This window comes from Ochlerotatus camptorhynchus, unplaced genomic scaffold (genome assembly GCF_037179485.1).
Source record: "Ochlerotatus camptorhynchus isolate MF236.1 unplaced genomic scaffold, CSIRO-AGI_Acam_v1.1 ptg000404l, whole genome shotgun sequence".
In the NCBI taxonomy this organism is placed as follows: domain Eukaryota; kingdom Metazoa; phylum Arthropoda; class Insecta; order Diptera; family Culicidae; genus Ochlerotatus; species Ochlerotatus camptorhynchus.
In genome coordinates, this window is record NW_027040890.1 from 858,071 (window position 1) to 877,850 (window position 19,780).

A 19,780-nucleotide genomic window follows, 5' to 3' on the forward strand; every position below is an offset into this window, starting at 1 on the left:
ATAACCCTGCACACAGTATTGACCAGAAAGAATCAGATATATCACATACTACGGACAAAGAGAGTAAGAGTTTGGCAGCTCCAAACGCACAGTTTGTAGATATTATTCACGAAAAGAAAAAATCAAGAAAAAAGATGCATAGAACAAGGAAAATTCTACATGGTGGGTATCGCTAGGCAAACACACAAAGCGTCATTTTCATGGTGCATGCTGAGATCCATTCTGGTAAGAGAAGCTGCTTATGTCACTTGGACAAAATCAATCTAGTTCGAAGTAAAGGATGGAGTGGTCCAAACAACAATCGGAGAAGCTTTACAGCCTGCAATGGTTTCCCCAATAGTGTTGAAGATGGATTTTTCGGGAAAGGGTATGTGGTACCTTTACAACAACATCGCTCAAGAAAACTTCACATTACTTGGAATTGAGGATGCTCAATCTGACGTTTACAAACAATGGCTGTCTTGCTCTATCATCGGGATATGGGGAGAAGATCTCGCAGTTATGAAGAAGATTTTCGGAAAACCGGTGATTTTACGGAAAGACTATGGAGGAGCTTTTGTTGAAAGGAAGACTAAGGGGATTGTAGGAGCCACTAAAATCTACGCTGCAGAATACGTCAGCAAACTGGCTTCAGCCGCTCAAACTAGACTTGGGAGTACAGACAAAGTGGTCGGTTTCCGCTGTCCAATTTTGGCAGGATACGGATTCTCAGCATGGAAGGACAACGATGAAAGGGCAAGCTTTTTACGACAAGGAGAGGGTAGAGTTCCAGTGGCAAGAGATTCATACGAAGTAGGAGCGGAATTGGCAGCTCACAAGATTCGAATGGAAAAGCAGATTGTGAAGGATGCCGGGATTAAGTATGGAACAACCAATTGGTACAAAGTGGATGGAACAACCTCACGTGAGAACTACGGCACATTGACTGAAGACCTCCTGCTCCTCGAAGACAAGTTCATCTTTGACCAGTAATTGCTGTTCAACCTTCAATTTCTACCTTTACACAAATATATAACCATTAATTTGCCAATCAAAATAAGGTTTTTATTCGAATGACATAAATATATAAGTTTTTTTTTTTTTTTTTTTTTTTTTTTTTTTTTTTTTTTTTTTTTTTTTTTTTTTTTTTTTTTTTCTTAAATAAAGAATTAAAAAAAAAATCTACATGGTGGGGTATATTAAAAATCATTCTACTTGAAGAGCAACTGAATGAAGATCATTTTTCAGGAAAATGTACTATCGTTATCCCGAGGGTACACTGTTTGTGAACTTAGAGGGAGTAAACCTAGACCCGAACTCTGCGCAAGTTTTTGCATTAGAGGAAAATCGGAGGCGGTTTATCCCAGCTGAATACATCGACGTCACTACCACTATCGAAAAGTACGGAAGGTTAATGTCTCGAGTAGAAAAGAAACTTCCTAATGCGCTCGTCGGAGGAAGTGAGAGGTGATGAACAAGAACTGAATAGAGAACGACGATACTACGACGCAAGCGGTCTGAAATCAATCCGATGACTAACCCAGAATCACAGAGACGAGTGGAGATCAGCAGCAGACGGACGTCACGAGCAGCGTAAGGATGGATACCTCTGGGGAGCAAATATTTGGCTAAGCAGGTTTGTCTCTATGTAACCGTTCCTATTAAACCCATTTTTTTTTTTGAACGCGATCCTTTCTAGATCACGTTCAAACTAAGGGTGATAAACTGACCCACACAGATGCGGCATGCAACGCCCCATTTTCCGTAAAAAAAAACCCAAGATTCACTGACTCAGCGTAAACGTAAGCATAGAAAAGATTAGCAAATCAATAACCACCACACGCCAAACAGAGGAGTATGTTTTCATTCGGTTATGTAAACGAATAAACATTGAAGGGCAGTTTAGCATTCATAGTGATTTTCCAAACAAGGAAGTTAAACGGCAACAAAGAACAGAGCCATGCAGAGTAGCAAAATTAAAAACCAAAATAAACAAATGAAGACGCCAGAGTATATCGCTACGTTCGCTTAATCGTGCATAAAGAACAGGGGATAAGACTCATGAGAGAGACTAGAATATATGCTAATGAATTAATGAATGAACACTATGTACTAAGAATTAATTTTAGTGATGTGTTTTCCTAGAGTCGGTTCAGTTTTTCATCGTTCCGTTCAAAGCAATCAATTTATAGAGTGCTCAATTCCAAAGTGATCAAGTGTTAGTGCTTCATGCAGCCAGCAACGGACCTAATAAAAATTACAGTAGATGAGAATTTAATTGAGAGTGTGCTATGCAACTTCCTGATCCATCAATTAGTAGAGTAAAAGCGTGTCCACAATTCAATTTACAAACGTTACCGTTCATCCACATTTTACTTTATTCGTATCCAAATTTATTAACACAATAAATTATCCCGTATACATATCTTATGATAAAATCAATCCCATTGTAGAGCCCTTTGACAATTATTATGTGCTTAAAACCAGAAAAAAAAAAACAATAATAAAAATGAACATGAGGAACTTATTCTAAATGAAATCAACTGTAATAGGTAATATACCGACTTTTGTCCGAAAGAATTTTAAGAAATTTATAATGGACATACATATTTTGTTTAAAATACGATACACTTTCTACAAATAATTTCTCGACTACATAAACCGGACCGATAATATTCCAATGTATATATCGAACTACAAACAAATTCATTCACAAACAGAAAAAAATATAAACTTAAGTACACAAAATGCTACAAGAAAACATAATCGAACATTCAATTTCACCATACAATTCACCAATTTTAATTTTACAGTGTATGATGACAATAGCCATGGCCTGAACATGCATTTAAATACATTGATGACATTATCGTTATAGGATGTTCTATCAACCATCATTTAACAAAGTTAAATTGACCGTTTAAAACATTATAATTTGAATTTTGAAAACATATTCAGGACACAAAATTACGGATGAAGGTATTTTTCCTGATGATTCCAAATTTTCAGCAGTTAAACATTTCCCAATACCGACAAATTGTGCAATGTTCCCACGCAATAAATCATAAGCTAGAAAGAGCATTTCCATTTCAAGATAGCATACGCAACCATCAATGCAATTCATTATCATACCCTCTTGACACACATTTTCAACGGACAGTAAACACATGTACGATGTGCACATGTTTTTGCTGACTCAAATTACTTACCGGGTGGCCTTGCGCTGCAGGGCCAAACAGTAGAAGCAAAACACCAAACAACTGCATCGATGGGCGCGCAAGGGTAAAACACCAAATTACAATATTTGTCAACACTTCTGTCCCAGACGTCTGTTTCATTCTCTTTCCTACACATTAGTTAATAGCAAAACCCAAATGTAAACCAATGTAACATCATGCTATAAAAACCCAAGGATTTCGAAATAAACGGCAGTCTTTTTACGACTGAACAATCAGAAGCTTCTCAAAGCGATCCTCATTCGAGGACACCGCTCACTGAAGAAAGTCCCCTGATCCAAAAGCGATTCCAGGTCCTTGCGACTGGTGAACACCGCTAACTTGGAGAGTAAATGTCTCCCGGGCTAATCGGGAGTAGTGTTTAACGAATGGTAAATCGTAATCTGATAATAATGTTGTCGTGCAAAAACAAGAAAGGGAAGAACTCCAAACATAATGAAGTGTTTATAGGGATGTTTTAAGAAGACGAGTGTAAAGATTTTACACAAATTCGAAAAGGTCAAACTTGATCATTTACCACAAATCGACTCAGAATCAATGTCATCGATTATAAGTCATTTTAGTGATCTGTTTTTCCTAGATGGTGATAAACTGACCGACACAGAAGCGACAGTCCTTAGTCGAGCGTTCGACAAAGGTGGTTCAATATTTTTTCGCTCCGTTTACAGCAATCAATTTATAGTGTACTCAGTTCCAAAGTGATCTAGTGTTATTGCTTCATGGCCAGCAACGGACATAATAGAAATTACAGTAGATGAGAATTTAATTGAGAGAAATAAATGTTGAGAAACAAACTGCGGTGATATTATCACCATCGTCTTGTGGAGTAAACAATAACAATTTACCATTCAACTGATAGATCGGTACTGACACATCGGATGACAATTGTCAGTGTAAACATGAGAGATGCGAGCCGTAAATATTATTCGCATATGGTATTGTATGCAATATTGAATGGAGAAGCTTTAGTGGTCAGCTAGAAGCTTTGCCTCTTGCATACAAACTTGCTAGTAGTATTTGAATGTGTGCTATCTCATATATAGGCAATAGGGAGATAGGGAGTGTGAGAATGTGAAGCAGAAATGAGCCAGTAAATAATGAACTATCGATATTGTACCATGTCTTCGTAAGATAACCTGACGTATTGAGTTTCAATAAAATCAACCTTAAAACCAAAAGTAATCTCGAAGTGTTTATTGCAATTCTCGAATCACAACAATAAAGAGCTTTCATATAAAAATAGAAAAAGAGAATTAAATTTGTATGCAATAATGCGGAAACAATATAAAAATAAGCAATATACTAACATCGTACAAATTTTATAATAGCATATCAAATAGCATACCACTTACACAATCCCAAAGAAAATAATTTCCGATAACGAACCAGCCCTTAGATCCATCGAAATCCGATCCCTTTTCCAAAGACTAAATATTGAAACTCAATATACACCCTCCAATCATAGTGAAACAAATGGCATTGTGGAAAGATTTCATTCCACACTGAGTGAAATCTTTCGATGCATCAAAGATAAATATGAAGATTTAAACCAGAAAAAGATTTTCAAAATTGCCTTGGGACTGTATAATAGAACTATCCATACAGTGCACAAACGAAACGATGAACGATGTCAAATCAAAATAACCCAACACGATTTCCAACACTAATGGCAATCAAACCTGACCCCTCTGGACAAATGAGACAAAACTTCTCCAATCAAATTACACCACACCAAAGATCCACACAGATAAACACTCACGAAATCGAGGAATACTCTCATTTCGCAAACCAAAATACGCCATATCAAGAAACCCAACAAAATTCTCAAGAAACCGAAGAATACCCTTATGACACCAATGTTGAAACGGATCCGGAACACTCAGTGGAAAACCTAAATTTTCATTTAATAGAGGGTCTTCCTCAAGACGAATGATAAATAATTGTCTTCCGTTCATAGAAATGAAAAAAAAACAGAATTTGGTACGCTCCGATTCCTCGTTGATACAAGAGCAAATAAAAATTATATCTCACCAAAATTAGTACCCAGTAAAATCGCAAAACCATGTCCAACACAAACGATCAAAAACATAAGCGGGACCCATCAAGTAAATAAATATACGATATTCAACCCTTTTATAAATTTCGATAAGTCTCTTCCATTTCAAAAATTCTACCTCTTTAATTTTCATACACATTTTCACGGATTAATAGGGTATAAAATCCTACGGTCTTTGAATGCCGTCATAGACACGGCTAATGATACCTTAAAAATCGGCAATACAGCGATACCCTTACACAAAAAATACCCGGACCTAATCCAAATAAATTCTAACGAAACAAAATCTATAGACATGACTACATCGATAGATAATGGGAATTTCTATCTAGAACAAGAAGTTGAATTAGCTCTAACCATGAAACAAAATTATTGATCCACAATTACGATGACACCCCAAGGGAAATAAACATTTGCGACATGTTGAGCACCGAAGTCAATAATTTTGAAGAAATCCTTCCTATCAATAACAATGAAGGCAAAAATAGATTCCTAGATGACCAACTTAGACTTGACCATCTGAATTCAGAAGAAAGATCCAAATTATTGAAAGTAATCATTATAAAAAATATCTTGGTATTTAGAAAGATCTAAATACCAAGATATTTTTTTATAATGATAACGGAAAACTGACCTTCACTAATGCTATCCACCATGGAATTGCAACTAGGGATGAACTTCCCGTTTATTAGCATGCTTCATTATTAGTTTCTGGGTGTGTCCCGTTGTATCGATCGTGGTCTATGATTGTGAAGGTGACCAGGTTAACAAAACAACAATCTCGCTGATAGACTTGCCTAGCTGTAATAGAAATACAACCCCACCTCACACTCAAGATGTCCAAGTAATAATAACCCAGACATCAAGCCAAGATGACCTCATGGTATACCGCTGTTTTGTCCAAGCCTCGCATGTACTTAAAAGATGTGGAAAATGGTTAGGAGATGATAGTGTTGTGGGTTTCTATTCACAGGTTGTGCGGGTTGAAAGTGAAGAATGCGTAAGGTTGGTTAATCAACGGTCCTACAGAGTTCCGTTCGCTTCATCTACCATGTTCCAATTCCCTGACGTTGGATCCTATGAAGAATCATTTGTTAGCTATGGTGGTTACTCATCAGATGGAAGTTGCTATCCGGGCGGTGATCTTAACTATGGTGGTAAAACTTGGGAGAGGGTCGTAAGGTACACTAACCTCAAGATAACATTTTCATCGATCAAGGCTACTGCTGATTTTGAAGAAAACGGTTGTGATTTTCCCAAACGGGATCAGATGTGAACTAAATAAGGAATCATGTGAGCAGGCTGATTATGGGTGGCTTTACTGGAAAGTCCCCACACCTAGTTGCAGTAGTGATGTTGGGAATCAAGCAGTCCTTTACAGAGGGTTAGCCCAATTGGTCAGTGTGTTTTCGGGAGGCTCAAACGATAGCTTTGTACAGTTAAGTCATTCAGGCTATGATTTTCAAATAAAATTGGAAGACAGGAAGACCAATATATGTGGCTTTAGGTCTTTTTTTACTGAGCACCCTAGACTCTTCGTGACAATGACTACAGAGATGTCGCCCCCATTCCCTGACATCAAGCCTGTTGACCCCAGATCAGTCAGTATGATCAACTACATAAACTCAAAAATTGTCTATTCCCTTCGCCACACCAAAAATCAGGTAGATCAGTTATTCCAGCTATTCGAAAAAAATAGATGCCTTAGCCAGAACAGGATTACTAGTAACATGATGGCCATCGCAAACCTCTCTCCAATACAGTTTGTGTTTGCATATTTTCACGAACCTGGATACACTGCTGTAGCCAGAGGGGAAGTTGCTTATGTGGCAAATGTGCTTGTAGAAATTGAGCAGGGAAGATTGGAGCATTGTTACAATGAGTTAGTAGTCTCACACAATAATGTCACAAAATTCATGTCCCCTCGGAGCAGGATACTTGTTCGGATAGGCTCCATTGTAAGCTGCTCAAACGATTTTGGGTCCATGTACAAATTACATAACCAGTGGGTGATGCAAACGCAGATTGGGGTGGTACCTGCAAGATTACCTGTCACCATAACACCGGAGGAGTTGAGGTATAGTTTCGAGCCTTTGAATTCTATTGCCAATGGTGGCCTTTATCGACCCGAGACTATTATCAAGTATCAAAAAAACTATTGACATCTCCCCTAGAGGAAACTATTATATCGTCTCGTATCATCAACACGCTTCAAACTGGGTCTGACCTTCCCACTGGGATCAACATCTTGTAACAATTGTTTCAATACTAAAAGTGTTTCAGACTTTAAAAGCAAGATGGATGAGCTTTCTGACAATGCCCGAGGCCTGGGCTCATGGTGGGAAACATTCTTGTTTGGGTCTTTCTGTATCAAGCTCTTTTGTTCTATTGTGAATGCTTTCACTAACTTCTATTTCATGAAGAAGAGCACCCATTGGTTAATCTGCTTGCTATCCTGCCTATTTGATTCAATTTCCCATCTCATTATATCTGGATTTATAACGTACCCACGAAGTAGAAGAGGTAATGCCGAGATGCTTAACTTAAAGGTTAAGCGCAGTACCAATGAGGAGGACCCAGAGTAAAGTTATTCCAGGAACAGACCTTTTATATACTCCAAGTTGGACCATGACCATATATACCAAATCTTATCTGCCACAAAGAAGAGGTACGAAAACAAATCATGAAAATGCTTGACCAAGGCATCATTCGTCCTTCGAATAGCCCATGGTCATCCCCTGTATGGGTAGTACCGAAGAAGTTGGACGCTTCCGGCCAAAGAAAATGGAGATTGGTAATCGATTACCGCAAGCTTAATGACAAAACTTTGGATGATCGATACCCAATACCCAACATCACTGACATCTTAGACAAATTAGGAAAATGTCAATACTTTACAACCCTAGATCTAGCCTCCGGTTTCCATCAAATCGAGGTTAGAAAAAATGATATTCATAAGACGGCATTCAATGTCGAAGGAGGGCACTATGAATTCGTCAGAATGCCCTTTGGGCTAAAAAACGCACCCGCCACGTTCCAAAGAGTGATGGATAATGTCCTCAGGAAGCATATTGGCGTGATCTCGGACACGTGGTTACTCCCGAAGGAGTTAAACCATATCCGGAAAAAATTAAGGCAATACAAAAATGGCCTCTGCCAAAGAACGAAAAGGAACTCAAAGGCTTCCTTGGGATTATTGGCTATTACAGAAAATTTGTCAGGGACTTTGCAAAAATAGCAAAGCCTCTTACACAACAACTACGTAAGGGAGAAACGATTAATCATACCCCCGATTTCATTTCTGCCTTTAAGCGATTTATACTTACAACAGCCGCTTCAAACTACGCACTGGGTGCAGTCTTGTCACAAGGTCCCATTGGACAGGACAAACCTATAGCCTTCGCTGAGACGGCCCCCGTTCCATGTTTTGCATTTTATCATGGGCCGTCACATTATGTCACAGACAGTGACCTAGAGTTATACAATTAAGAAAGAAGCTAGGGCATACCAATGGTACCCCGAGCGCGGGCCTTTAAATTTGGCTTCTGCCAATGATAGCAGTTTTTTTTCAAGTTCACACAACAGCGCAACGCGCGCCATAGCAGGTTGTTTTGTTATTTCTCTCACCAGCATGTGGCTCTGAGAGAATAGCGTGTAGAATGAACTTCTTTTTAGTACAAGAGAAGCATGCTAGGGTCTATAGAAGTAAAATGAGTGAATAAAGCTGGGTTGTCTTGTTGTATCTAAACCAGTTTTTACTTGTATAAGTTGTAAAAGAGTAAAAATGGAGATCTTCCCGCTGACAACAGCTCATTTGGGGCTAATTAATGAACATGTCCCAGCTGATGTGGCAAACATGAGGCAAAACGGTTATGTAGGGACTATTTTTATGGCGACAAATGGTGACAAAATCGCAAGGATTTTCGGGTGGATGAAGAGGACTGAAATTGACCCTCAGCCTTCAACATTGGAAGCTTGGAATGCGGATAAAGGCATGCGACTGGTTAATGAAAATGGTGCTGTAACAGTAAAGTATGAAGGTTTGATATACTCGCATACCTTTCAACTCTTGCATTTATTCCAAACTTTGCAGAGGACATGGAACGATATGGAGATGAAACGGACTCCAGTGTATCTGTGAGGACTTGGATGACTTGGATGACCAGACAGAAGAACATAGGGAAAGTTTGCTCCAGAGAAATGTATTGGTACTATCAGTTGGAAATGCCTTTGGTATCCCTGAAGAAGGTGGGCGGGACAATGCTTTGGTTGAGGAAGAAACATTGTATGCATATGTCTATTGTAATGTGTTTTGTTTGATCAAAACAGGGACAGATGCAAATATGAAATTGGCACTAACAAACCGACTAAGAGCACTCAAGAACGCACTGAAACTCAGAGGCCTAGATGTTGAAGGCTTTTTGACAAACAAGATTGATATCGGACAGTGTGCCAAGATCTATAGCGATATGGGTCTCATGCCTCTGCTCAAGTCCTTGATATTTTCGTGTATTCTGTCTAATGATAATCCTTTCAACGCGCATATCAAACTAATCCTGAAGGAGGCACAGCTCACGGTTTTCAATTTGATTGTCCATTTCATCTATGCTCCAAAAATAACTCTACTACATGTGCTTGAGGAAATTAGCGATGAGTATGATTGTGATGTGCATCCCTACATCTTCAACCCATAAATAAGTACAAGTCAAAAACCTCCATGTAAGCACAGCAAGTCATTCCACTTGAACCAAAACTCACAGGTCATATTACGCATAGCCAAACGCGACCAAATGTGCCGGTTGCGCCACGGCGTTAGAACACAATTATTTACACTCTCTCTCTCTTCTCGTGTTCGACCGTTCGACCCATGCCAATGCAGTCTCGATACCGATAGGCGTCATATTGCACAACTGGGTAGGACCACCGGGCACCGAAGATGCATTTTCCAGGCATGCTACTCCAGTTGTCTCACTTTGACTAATAGGTTAATTACGTTAAGCCAAGAACTGTAAAGAATTGTAAACCCTATATAAACAAAACCGAAACCCAAAAATAAAGATTCATAACCAATCACATGAAGGCTCTTGACTGTAGTCCTTACTATAGTCGCTATATTCATAGTCTGGCGGAGAGAAATTCCATCTAGCAAAAAAGGGAACCAATTCAAGATACTGAAGACCAACAAATGAAAAGGGGCTCAAATTTTATAATCAAAACTAAGATAGTTCATTCCTTGCAAACTGAACGCAAATTAAAAGCACCATGGAATAGGGAAAACGTTCCCCAAGTAAATTATGATGTTGTTTTGCCTAGGCAAGCTTTGAATCGCGAGAAAAGTGTTTCCAGAATTTAGGTCACAAAACCTGATGTGCTCTTTTCTGTTGTTGGTCGTGATATGCTCGATTGGTTCCGTTATTTGACAGTTCAATTGGTTCCCGAAATTCTATCCGCCAGACTATGAATATAGCGACTATAGTCCTTACTGGTGATAGCTTTTCAGCTCACCATAGTTTGGATACTACTAAGAAAGAAAGTCCTTCTCCATTGGAATGATAGAACCTGTCACAATGATACCTTCTTGGATGCAATGTCGAAGCTAAAACATCGTTATGGAAACTTCTGGCCCTACTGTAAACTTGTCAACCCTGATGAGTCATTGGCAACCTTGTCAAGATTCCCTCACCTGTCAAACGTTGGTAAAGCATTTGCATTCTCCCAAGGTGGTACTGAGTCGATTAAGAACCTTCAAGGAATGAGAGCTGTCCGTTCTTATTATTTCAGATATAGAAAGACGTTTGTTAGCGATGATGTTAATATTGGTCAGATTGATATGGCCGACAGAGCTAGGGCTTCATTGAGAAAAATCCATCCAGAACGTGAATTTGCTGAGATAACAAATGCTATCTTGGAACAGAAGAGACTGGCAGCTCTAAATGTCGAACTTCCGGACTATGTTACACGTTTCCTCAGAGACGAGGTTGCGGCTCGGTCATCGACTAGATTAATGTTTCGACCAACATGCAAGCCTCGTTGTGTTGTGTAATAGGAATTACAAATTATCAGAAGAGGTCGTTTAACCCCAAATAATTATTTACACTTCAAGTGCGTTGCACTCTTCAAGTGGCACAACATTGCAATTCGACACTTTTACCCAGGCGCTTAACGCAACATCATCAAAACACAGATATCAGATTACAAGCATTGCGCAATGTCACTTCGCAACTGCTTGACCCAATTCTTTTCACAGAGTATTAAACTATAAGTGGGACATGCCCACACAGCAATTCTTTTCCCTTTCCACTGACCTTGTTATGATGGGACTTTGCCCTAGACATTATGCAGATTTAGCAGATGGCTCAACCTATGTGCTTCGCACTGATTGGTTGACCTTATATACCACACTGATCTAGATATCTTGTAGAGTTAATAATTATGTGTAGAGTTTAAGAATATAAATAGTTCAATTCATTTTTGCTAAAGGGAAGTTCAGTTTTAGTAATCAGTGAGTTAAGTGTACTTACTGAAGTACATATCGTAAAGTGGTGTCAAGCTAAGAAATAATGTGTTAATATGTAAGCCGAAAAATACTGTGTTAATATAACATTCAAAAAGGAGCTTACTAATGTCGTTGTAAAAAAAAACAAAAAAAAGAAAGAACTCCAAACATCAGAAGTGATGATAGGGATGTTTTAACGCCTTTAGCCTACACATCTTTCAGAGTAATAACAGACGAGAGGTGAACATGCTAGTATGATACACGCAAAGTTCATGGTTCGAACTTGAATTGTTCCATTTTATAATTCCGAACAAACCGACTCAATTGAATATATTTTAAGTAATTTTAGTGATGTGTTTTCATAGAGTCGGTTCAGTTTTTCATCGTTCCGTTCAAAGCAATCAATTTATAGAGTGCTCAATTCCAAAGTGATCAAGTGTTAGTGCTTCATGCAGCCAGCAACGGACCTAATAGAAATTACAGTAGATGAGAATTTATTTGAGATTGTGCTATGCAACTTCCTGATCCATCAATTAGTAGAGTAAAAGCGTATACACAATTCAATTTACAAACGTTACCGTTCACCCACATTTTACTTTATTCATATCCAAATTTATTAACACAATAAATTATCCCGTATACATATCTTATGACAAAGTCAATCCCATTGTAGAGCCCTTTGACAATTATTATGTGCTTAAAACCAGAAAAAAAAAAACAATAATAAAAATGAACATAAGGAACATATTCTAAATGAAATCAACTGTAATAATGTACCGACTTTTGTTTAAATGGATTTTAAGAAATTAATAATGGATTACTTATTCAGACATATTTTGTTAAAGAGACGATACACTTTTCACAAATAATTTCTATAGCCAAGACATAAACCTGATCGATGATATTCCAATTTATATTCCGAAATAACAAACAAATTCATTCACAAACAGAAGAAATACAGACTCAACTAGACAAAATGCTACAAGAAAACATAATCGAACATTCAATTTCACCATACAATTCACCAATTTTACTAGTTCGAAAAAATCAGACAATAACAATAAAAAATGGAGACTGGTTGTTGATTTCCAACAATTAAACAAAAAAAAATTGGCAAACAAATTTCTCTTACCAAGAATTGACACCATGCTAGATCAACTTGGTAGAGCAAAATATTTCAGTACTCTTGACCTTATGTCAGGATTCCACCAAATCCCTCTCACAGAAAATTCTAGAAAATAAACAGCTTTTTCAACACCGTCAGGCCATTATCAATATACGCGAATGCAATTCGGATTAAATATTAGCCCAAATAATTTCCAGTGTATGATGACAATAGCCATGGCAGGTAGGACTCCTGAACATGCATTTATGTATGTTGCCGTTGCAGTCAGGCCTGAAAGGGTTGCGGTAGCATAACTACCGTGAACGCGCCCCTTTGATGCGCCCGTTTTTGACGTTTCTTGCCGTCGCTGTAGCAGTGAGGCGCATAGATGAATGTATTCACACAGAGGTGCGATAGTGAGTGGGATAAGCTGAACACGGCCATCGCTTTCGCACTACTTGGTTTGTTTACCCTAGCAGCTGGCCTGGAAAGAGGAGAGTATAGACTCCATCGCGATAGATGTGTTTTTGTTGTTGCGAATTATGTTTTGTGCCAATTATTGTACCTAGTAAGTTGTGTAATTTGTAGTTTATTAGTTTATTTGTAGCTTTTTAAATATTGTGAAATCATAGATTGTTCGCCACTGTTGTACCGCGGGAAGCAGATATGTTTTCATTTAGTGTATTACTGTTCAATTACCATAAGTTAAATATTATGTAAAGGTGACATGTTGTTCAGTGTCTTTTATTTAATTAATTGATAGGACCTCGCTAAGCCCGCCGAAGGTAGATTGGCATTGAGGAGTTGCAGGCGTTGAAAAACTAAATTGTAAGTTGTCGATTGTAAGTTTGTTTAATGTAAATAGTTTGTTAATTTTGAATATATTTGAGTTGAGTTTTGTCCGTCAAAAGACCTACTTTTTAAAATCGTTTTTCATTCGCGCCGGAGGGGTGCGAACAATATACATTGATGACATTATCGTTATAGGATGTTCTATCAACCATCATTTATCAAAGTTGTTGACCGTTTAAGACATTATAATTTAAATTTAAATCCTAGTGAATGCAAGTGTTTACAATCAGAAGTGACATATGCAGGACACAAAATTAAGATTGAAGGTATTTTTCCTGATGATTCCTAATTTTCAGCAGTTAAACATTTCCCAATACCGACAAATTGTGCTAGGCATCTTCCCACGCAATAAATCATAAGCTAGAAAGAGCATTTCCATTTCAAGATAGCATACGCAACCATCAATGCAATTCATTATCATACCCTCTTGACACACATTTTCAACGGACAGTAAACACATGTACGATGTGCACATGTTTTTGCTGACTCAAATTACTTACCGGGTGGCCTTGCGCTGCAGGGCCAAACAGTAGAAGCAAAACACCAAACAACTGCATCGATGGGCGCGCAAGGGTAAAACACCAAATTACAATATTTGTCAACACTTCTGTCCCAGACGTCTGTTTCATTCTCTTTCCTACACATTAGTTAATAGCAAAACCCAAATGTAAACCAATGTAACATCATGCTATAAAAACCCAAGGATTTCGAAATAAACGGCAGTCTTTTTACGACTGAACAATCAGAAGCTTCTCAAAGCGATCCTCATTCGAGGACACCGCTCACTGAAGAAAGTCCCCTGATCCAAAAGCGATTCCAGGTCCTTGCGACTGGTGAACACCGCTAACTTGGAGAGTAAATGTCTCCCGGGCTAATCGGGAGTAGTGTTTAACGAATGGTAAATCGTAATCTGATAATAATGTTGTCGTGCAAAAACAAGAAAGGGAAGAACTCCAAACATAATGAAGTGTTTATAGGGATGTTTTAAGAAGACGAGTGTAAAGATTTTACACAAATTCGAAAAGGTCAAACTTGATCATTTACCACAAATCGACTCAGAATCAATGTCATCGATTATAAGTCATTTTAGTGATCTGTTTTTCCTAGATGGTGATAAACTGACCGACACAGAAGCGACAGTCCTTAGTCGAGCGTTCGACAAAGGTGGTTCAATATTTTTTCGCTCCGTTTACAGCAATCAATTTATAGTGTACTCAGTTCCAAAGTGATCTAGTGTTATTGCTTCATGGCCAGCAACGGACATAATAGAAATTACAGTAGATGAGAATTTAATTGAGAGAAATAAAGAGCTTTCATATAAAAATAGAAAAAGATAATTAAATTTGTATGCAATAATGCGGAAACAATATAAAAATTAGCAATATGCTAACATCGTACAAATTTTATAATAGCATATCAAATAGCATACCACTTACACAATCCCAAAGAAAATAATTTCCGATAACGAACCAGCCCTTAGATCCATCGAAATCCGATCCCTTTTCCAAAGACTAAATATTGAAACTCAATATACACCCTCCAATCATAGTGAAACAAATGGCATAGTGGAAAGATTTCATTCCACACTGAGTGAAATCTTTCGATGCATCAAAGATAAATATGAAGATTTAAACCAGAAAAAGATTTTCAAAATTGCCTTGGGGCTGTATGATAGAACTATCCATACAGTGCACAAACAAAAACCATTTGAGATAATATTCGGACAAAGAGAGGATCTACCATTAGACATCGACAAACTGTTTGACAACCGACTAGACATTATATTTAGACGAAGTGACACTCCAACTCGAGAAAACAGCAACAAAAGATACAACATGGCATGATGAATGGTCAACAGGGTCAAATCCTGATGTTTTTCATGCAGATGCTCAATTGGACAGTTCAGAGGAAGATGTCAATAGCATCTTGGGTTGTGGAAGAGATGTTGAGCCTACTTTGTCTTGCTACAATGCGATCTATTACCCAAGGTTTACCGCCTCTTGCTCTGACCTTGTGTATTACGACTGGAATCAGGACGACATTGATATATATATATATATATATATATATATTATCAAACGTATCTCCAACCCTACATAAGCAATATCATCACATTAGCACCGGATAAGTCCAAAGGCTAATCGATCAGCACATATCGATTGGCTCACCAACATATTGCTATATATCAACATTTCAAGTGCACCGAGTATCCCACTGCAACATCAACACTTTGCGTGCAGTAAGCACAACGAGGGTATTGCCATCATAAACCCATCGAACCATCCACGCATGGAGTCAGCATTCTAACCAGAGCGAAGTCCATCGGCCACATGACATCGTTACCAAAGAGAACGGATACCAGAGTCAGCAGAATGGATCACTACAGCCACGCGCCCTTTTTTAGGGACCATAGCTTAGCTTAGGGAATAATCAATTAATAAAATCAATCTTAATCGAGTAGTTAATGTGTGAGGTTTTATTTTTTTAAAACTCCTCCGAAGACCAAACACCTTTAACTGGCGCAGTCGAACGGAGCCGATTAGCTCCCAAGTGTTAAATAAAAAAAAATCTTAAAGTTAGTAAAGATCATTCTTAGTCAGGCCTTCAGCCAGTGAAGTTTATTTTTAAAAGGTCCGTCCGAAGGCCCGAAAGTTAATTTATATTGACCCGCTTAGTGTTTTCATGGATGGCTTTATTAGCATTTGGACATCCTGATATATTTCATGCAGATGCTCAATTGGGCAGTTCAGAGGAAGATTCCAATAGCATCTTGGGTTGTGGAAGGGATGTTGAGCCTACTTTGTCTTGCTACAATGCGATCTATTACCCAAGGTTTACCGCCTCTTGCTCTGACCTTGTGTATTACGACTGGAATCAGGACGACATTGATGGTGGCGACCCTGTTGGTTTTCATCATTTTCGTGCGAGGATTAATAACATATTTCTCAGACAACGGCACAGCTGGTTCCAATTATCGCTCTGTGATCAGCACCTCGACCCCAATCGTCTTAGGGATTCTTTTAACCCTGGCGATTTGGGCGTCTGAAAGAGCCCAGTATCCCATGTTTGCCTTTGGGCTTTCCATATCAATGATCATGGGAATCTTTCTTGTTGATCAGACTTCAAAAGATCTTTCTCTCGAATTTATCTCTCATGGACGGATGCCCACTGGAGTCGTAGTGAACGAGGATAGTGAGGAGGACATTGTCGGACCTATTTATGGGAAATTGGGTGATGAAGGAGTTGAGATTATAGGAGAGACTGACTCAGTGTCTATTCCTGAATATCTCGTTATGCTCAGCATTTGTGCTGGAATTATGGCTGTCTCCTTTTTTGGGGGAGCCGTTTATCTACTAGCGCTGAGATTTACATCACTTCCTGTTCGAATGGTCCACATCTTCCGATCCGTCTCGTTTCCAAGATTCCGAGGAAATGAAATCCTGGGATCATGGGGCAATGATGAGAACATGGACACTCTAGATGATAAGTTCAAGGACATCCGAAATGGTGTGTATAGAATTATCAACAATGGCCTGCTCACCACACAGCAACGTGGAGCTGGAGTGGTCAAAGAAAAAGTTTTTCACACTCTGATGCACATCACCAACAATGAACCAGTCAAGTGGCGTGGACAGTGTGTCATTCCACATTCAGGCAATGCTCTGAGAGATGTTGTGACCTATGGTGGACCTTGGAACCTGAAAAAAGCGGAGATCACGAAAGAGATAGACATAATGATTTGTAACCCGGACCAGACTGTCAATTACGGCACTTTTAAACCGAGTGTCATCGACATAGATGGAGAAGAGCAGATGTTCATTTCAGTTGATTTTGGTTATGGATCCTCAGGCTCACCGTTCTTTTATGATGGAACATTCAACATTCGAAATAAGTTTAGGTCCCTAGTGGTAGCATACGTGCCAGTTCCCAGCCAACTCCAGGAAAGCCCAATGGAACAAATGAGTGATAGTTCATCTAGAAGGTTTGTTGATTGGCACCCTGGAAAGGGAAAGACTAGAAAGGTAATCATTGAGCAGACCCTTCAAAATGTGTCAAAGAAGCTGAGAACCCTAATTCTCAGTCCCACCCGAGTTGTTTCAAGAGAGGTATTAAAAGCCTTTGGAGAACAGCCGGACTTCAAAATTGGAAGTAGTGTGGGATATTGCAGGAATAATCTGGTCACCGTAGCTTGTCACGCTACCTTCACCCAATATGTGTTGACTCATGGAGTTGCTCAAATCAAGGTTCACATGATCATTATGGATGAGTGTCATTTTTTTGACCCCTTCTCAATAGCGGCCCGTGGAATCATGGAGTTTCTAAACCAGAAAGGAGTTAACATCGTTTACTTGAGTGCCACTCCTCCTAGCCATCCTCCATCTGAGGGATCAAATTTTGAAATCCAGACCCATTCAATCAAGTTTCCCCAAAGACTATCAGCTGATTGGATTTCGGGGATCTGTCGTGACCTGTCTAAGACAAAAACAATTGTTTTTGTTCCATCACATGCCATGGCTTCAAGTCTGGAGTCCAGTACGAAAAACGCCGTGTCCACAGAAAGCCAAGTCATCAGATTGGCAGACACCCGGCAACCGACCCTTCAATTTACAACGTGGTACATCAGCAACCGGACGGCGATATCAGATTACAGCTTAGCTAGGGAACATTCCTCTTCCAAGCAAGGCCTTTGTAGCTTTCCGAAATAAATCAAAAATCATATTTAGTTAGATTTGCAACCAGTGAAGTTCTTTTTTAAAAACGTATCCAGTCCATTCCATCTCGTAATTGGCGCAGTCTTAAAGGTGGAGGGAGTGTTCTTTTAAAACAGTCCGCGAGTGAGTAAGAAAATCGTAGTGAAGTGTTGTTTGCAGTACCAACATTGTGTTGTTCGGGACGACAAAGGACACCAGCGATCAGGACCACCAGCTCAGAGGATTGAGAAGGAATACTAACAAACCCTGCGAACCGGTTCCACCCGCTTAAGCGTCACTGGCGGCACACCAGTTGATTTGTGGTGAGTACCTTTAAAGCTTGTGACATGTGCGTACCACATGTCATTGCTATTTTTCTGTCATGCACTTTTAGCAGACCACACTTGTGGGAATATTGTTCAAACCTACTCAGCATTTATGACGACAAATAAAGGTGTCGTATGACAAACTCTTGATACATGCTGTTACCATGTGTACAGTCATGGATTTCGGATACTATTCCTTTCCGTTTTTAGCATGGACACTGATCACCATCAGTGTCCGAGTAAATAGCATTTTATATACTCGGTGCATCAAGTGTCTCCAACTTAAACTCTGTATGAAAAATATGAAACAGAATGAATTTATTACATTTCAACCTTCAAACGTGACGTGTCGTGGTTAGTAAAAGATATCACGGTCATGAGTCCAGGGACCAGGACCCAACAAGAGAGAAACATTAAATTAACGACGGAACAAAAACCACAATACAAATCCAACCATCAAAGTGATTCGTATAACAACTATAAACCGCAATGGCAAGGACCTTCCGCGCCAAAAAACTTTAGGCCACAATTTCAGAATCCGGCTCCACAGTCCAATTTTAGAACGATGTCAAATCAAAATAACCCAACACGATTTCCAACACTAATGGCAATCAAACCTGACCCCTCTGGACAAATAAGACAAAACTTCTCCAATCAAATTACACCACACAAAAGATCCACACAGATAAACACTCACGAAATCGAGGAATACTCTCATTTCGCAAACCAAAATACGCCATATCAAGAAACCCCACAAAATTCTCAAGAAACCGAAGAATACCCTTATGACACCAATGTTGAAACGGATCCGGAACACTCAGTGGAAAACCTAAATTTTCATTTAATAGAGGGTCTTCCTCAAGACGAATGATAAATTTTTGTCTTCCGTTCATAGAAATGAAAAAAAAAACAAAATTTGGTACGCTCCGATTCCTTGTTGATACAGGAGCAAATAAAAATTATATCTCACCAAAATTAGTTCCCAGTAAAATCGCAAAACCATGTCCAACACAAACGATCAAAAACATAAGCGGGACCC

The 19,780-nt window shown here is 38.9% G+C and overlaps 1 protein-coding gene across 1 annotated transcript; it reads left to right on the top strand.

Moving 5' to 3' along the window:
* Positions 1–11,315: 11,315 nt before the first annotated feature.
* On the top strand, positions 11,316–19,213 carry LOC135710868 (uncharacterized). The gene has a single exon (XM_065233569.1). It carries the CDS (start codon positions 16,448–16,450, stop codon positions 18,428–18,430), a length of 1,983 nt encoding a protein of 660 aa, XP_065089641.1. The 5' UTR covers positions 11,316–16,447; the 3' UTR covers positions 18,431–19,213.
* Positions 19,214–19,780: the final 567 nt, after the last annotated feature.

What these genes read in the sequence shown, in the direction of transcription:
- LOC135710868 (XM_065233569.1), top strand. Translation starts at nt 16,448, where the DNA reads ATGCAGATGCTCAATTGGGCAGTTCAGAGGAAGATTCCAATAGCATCT.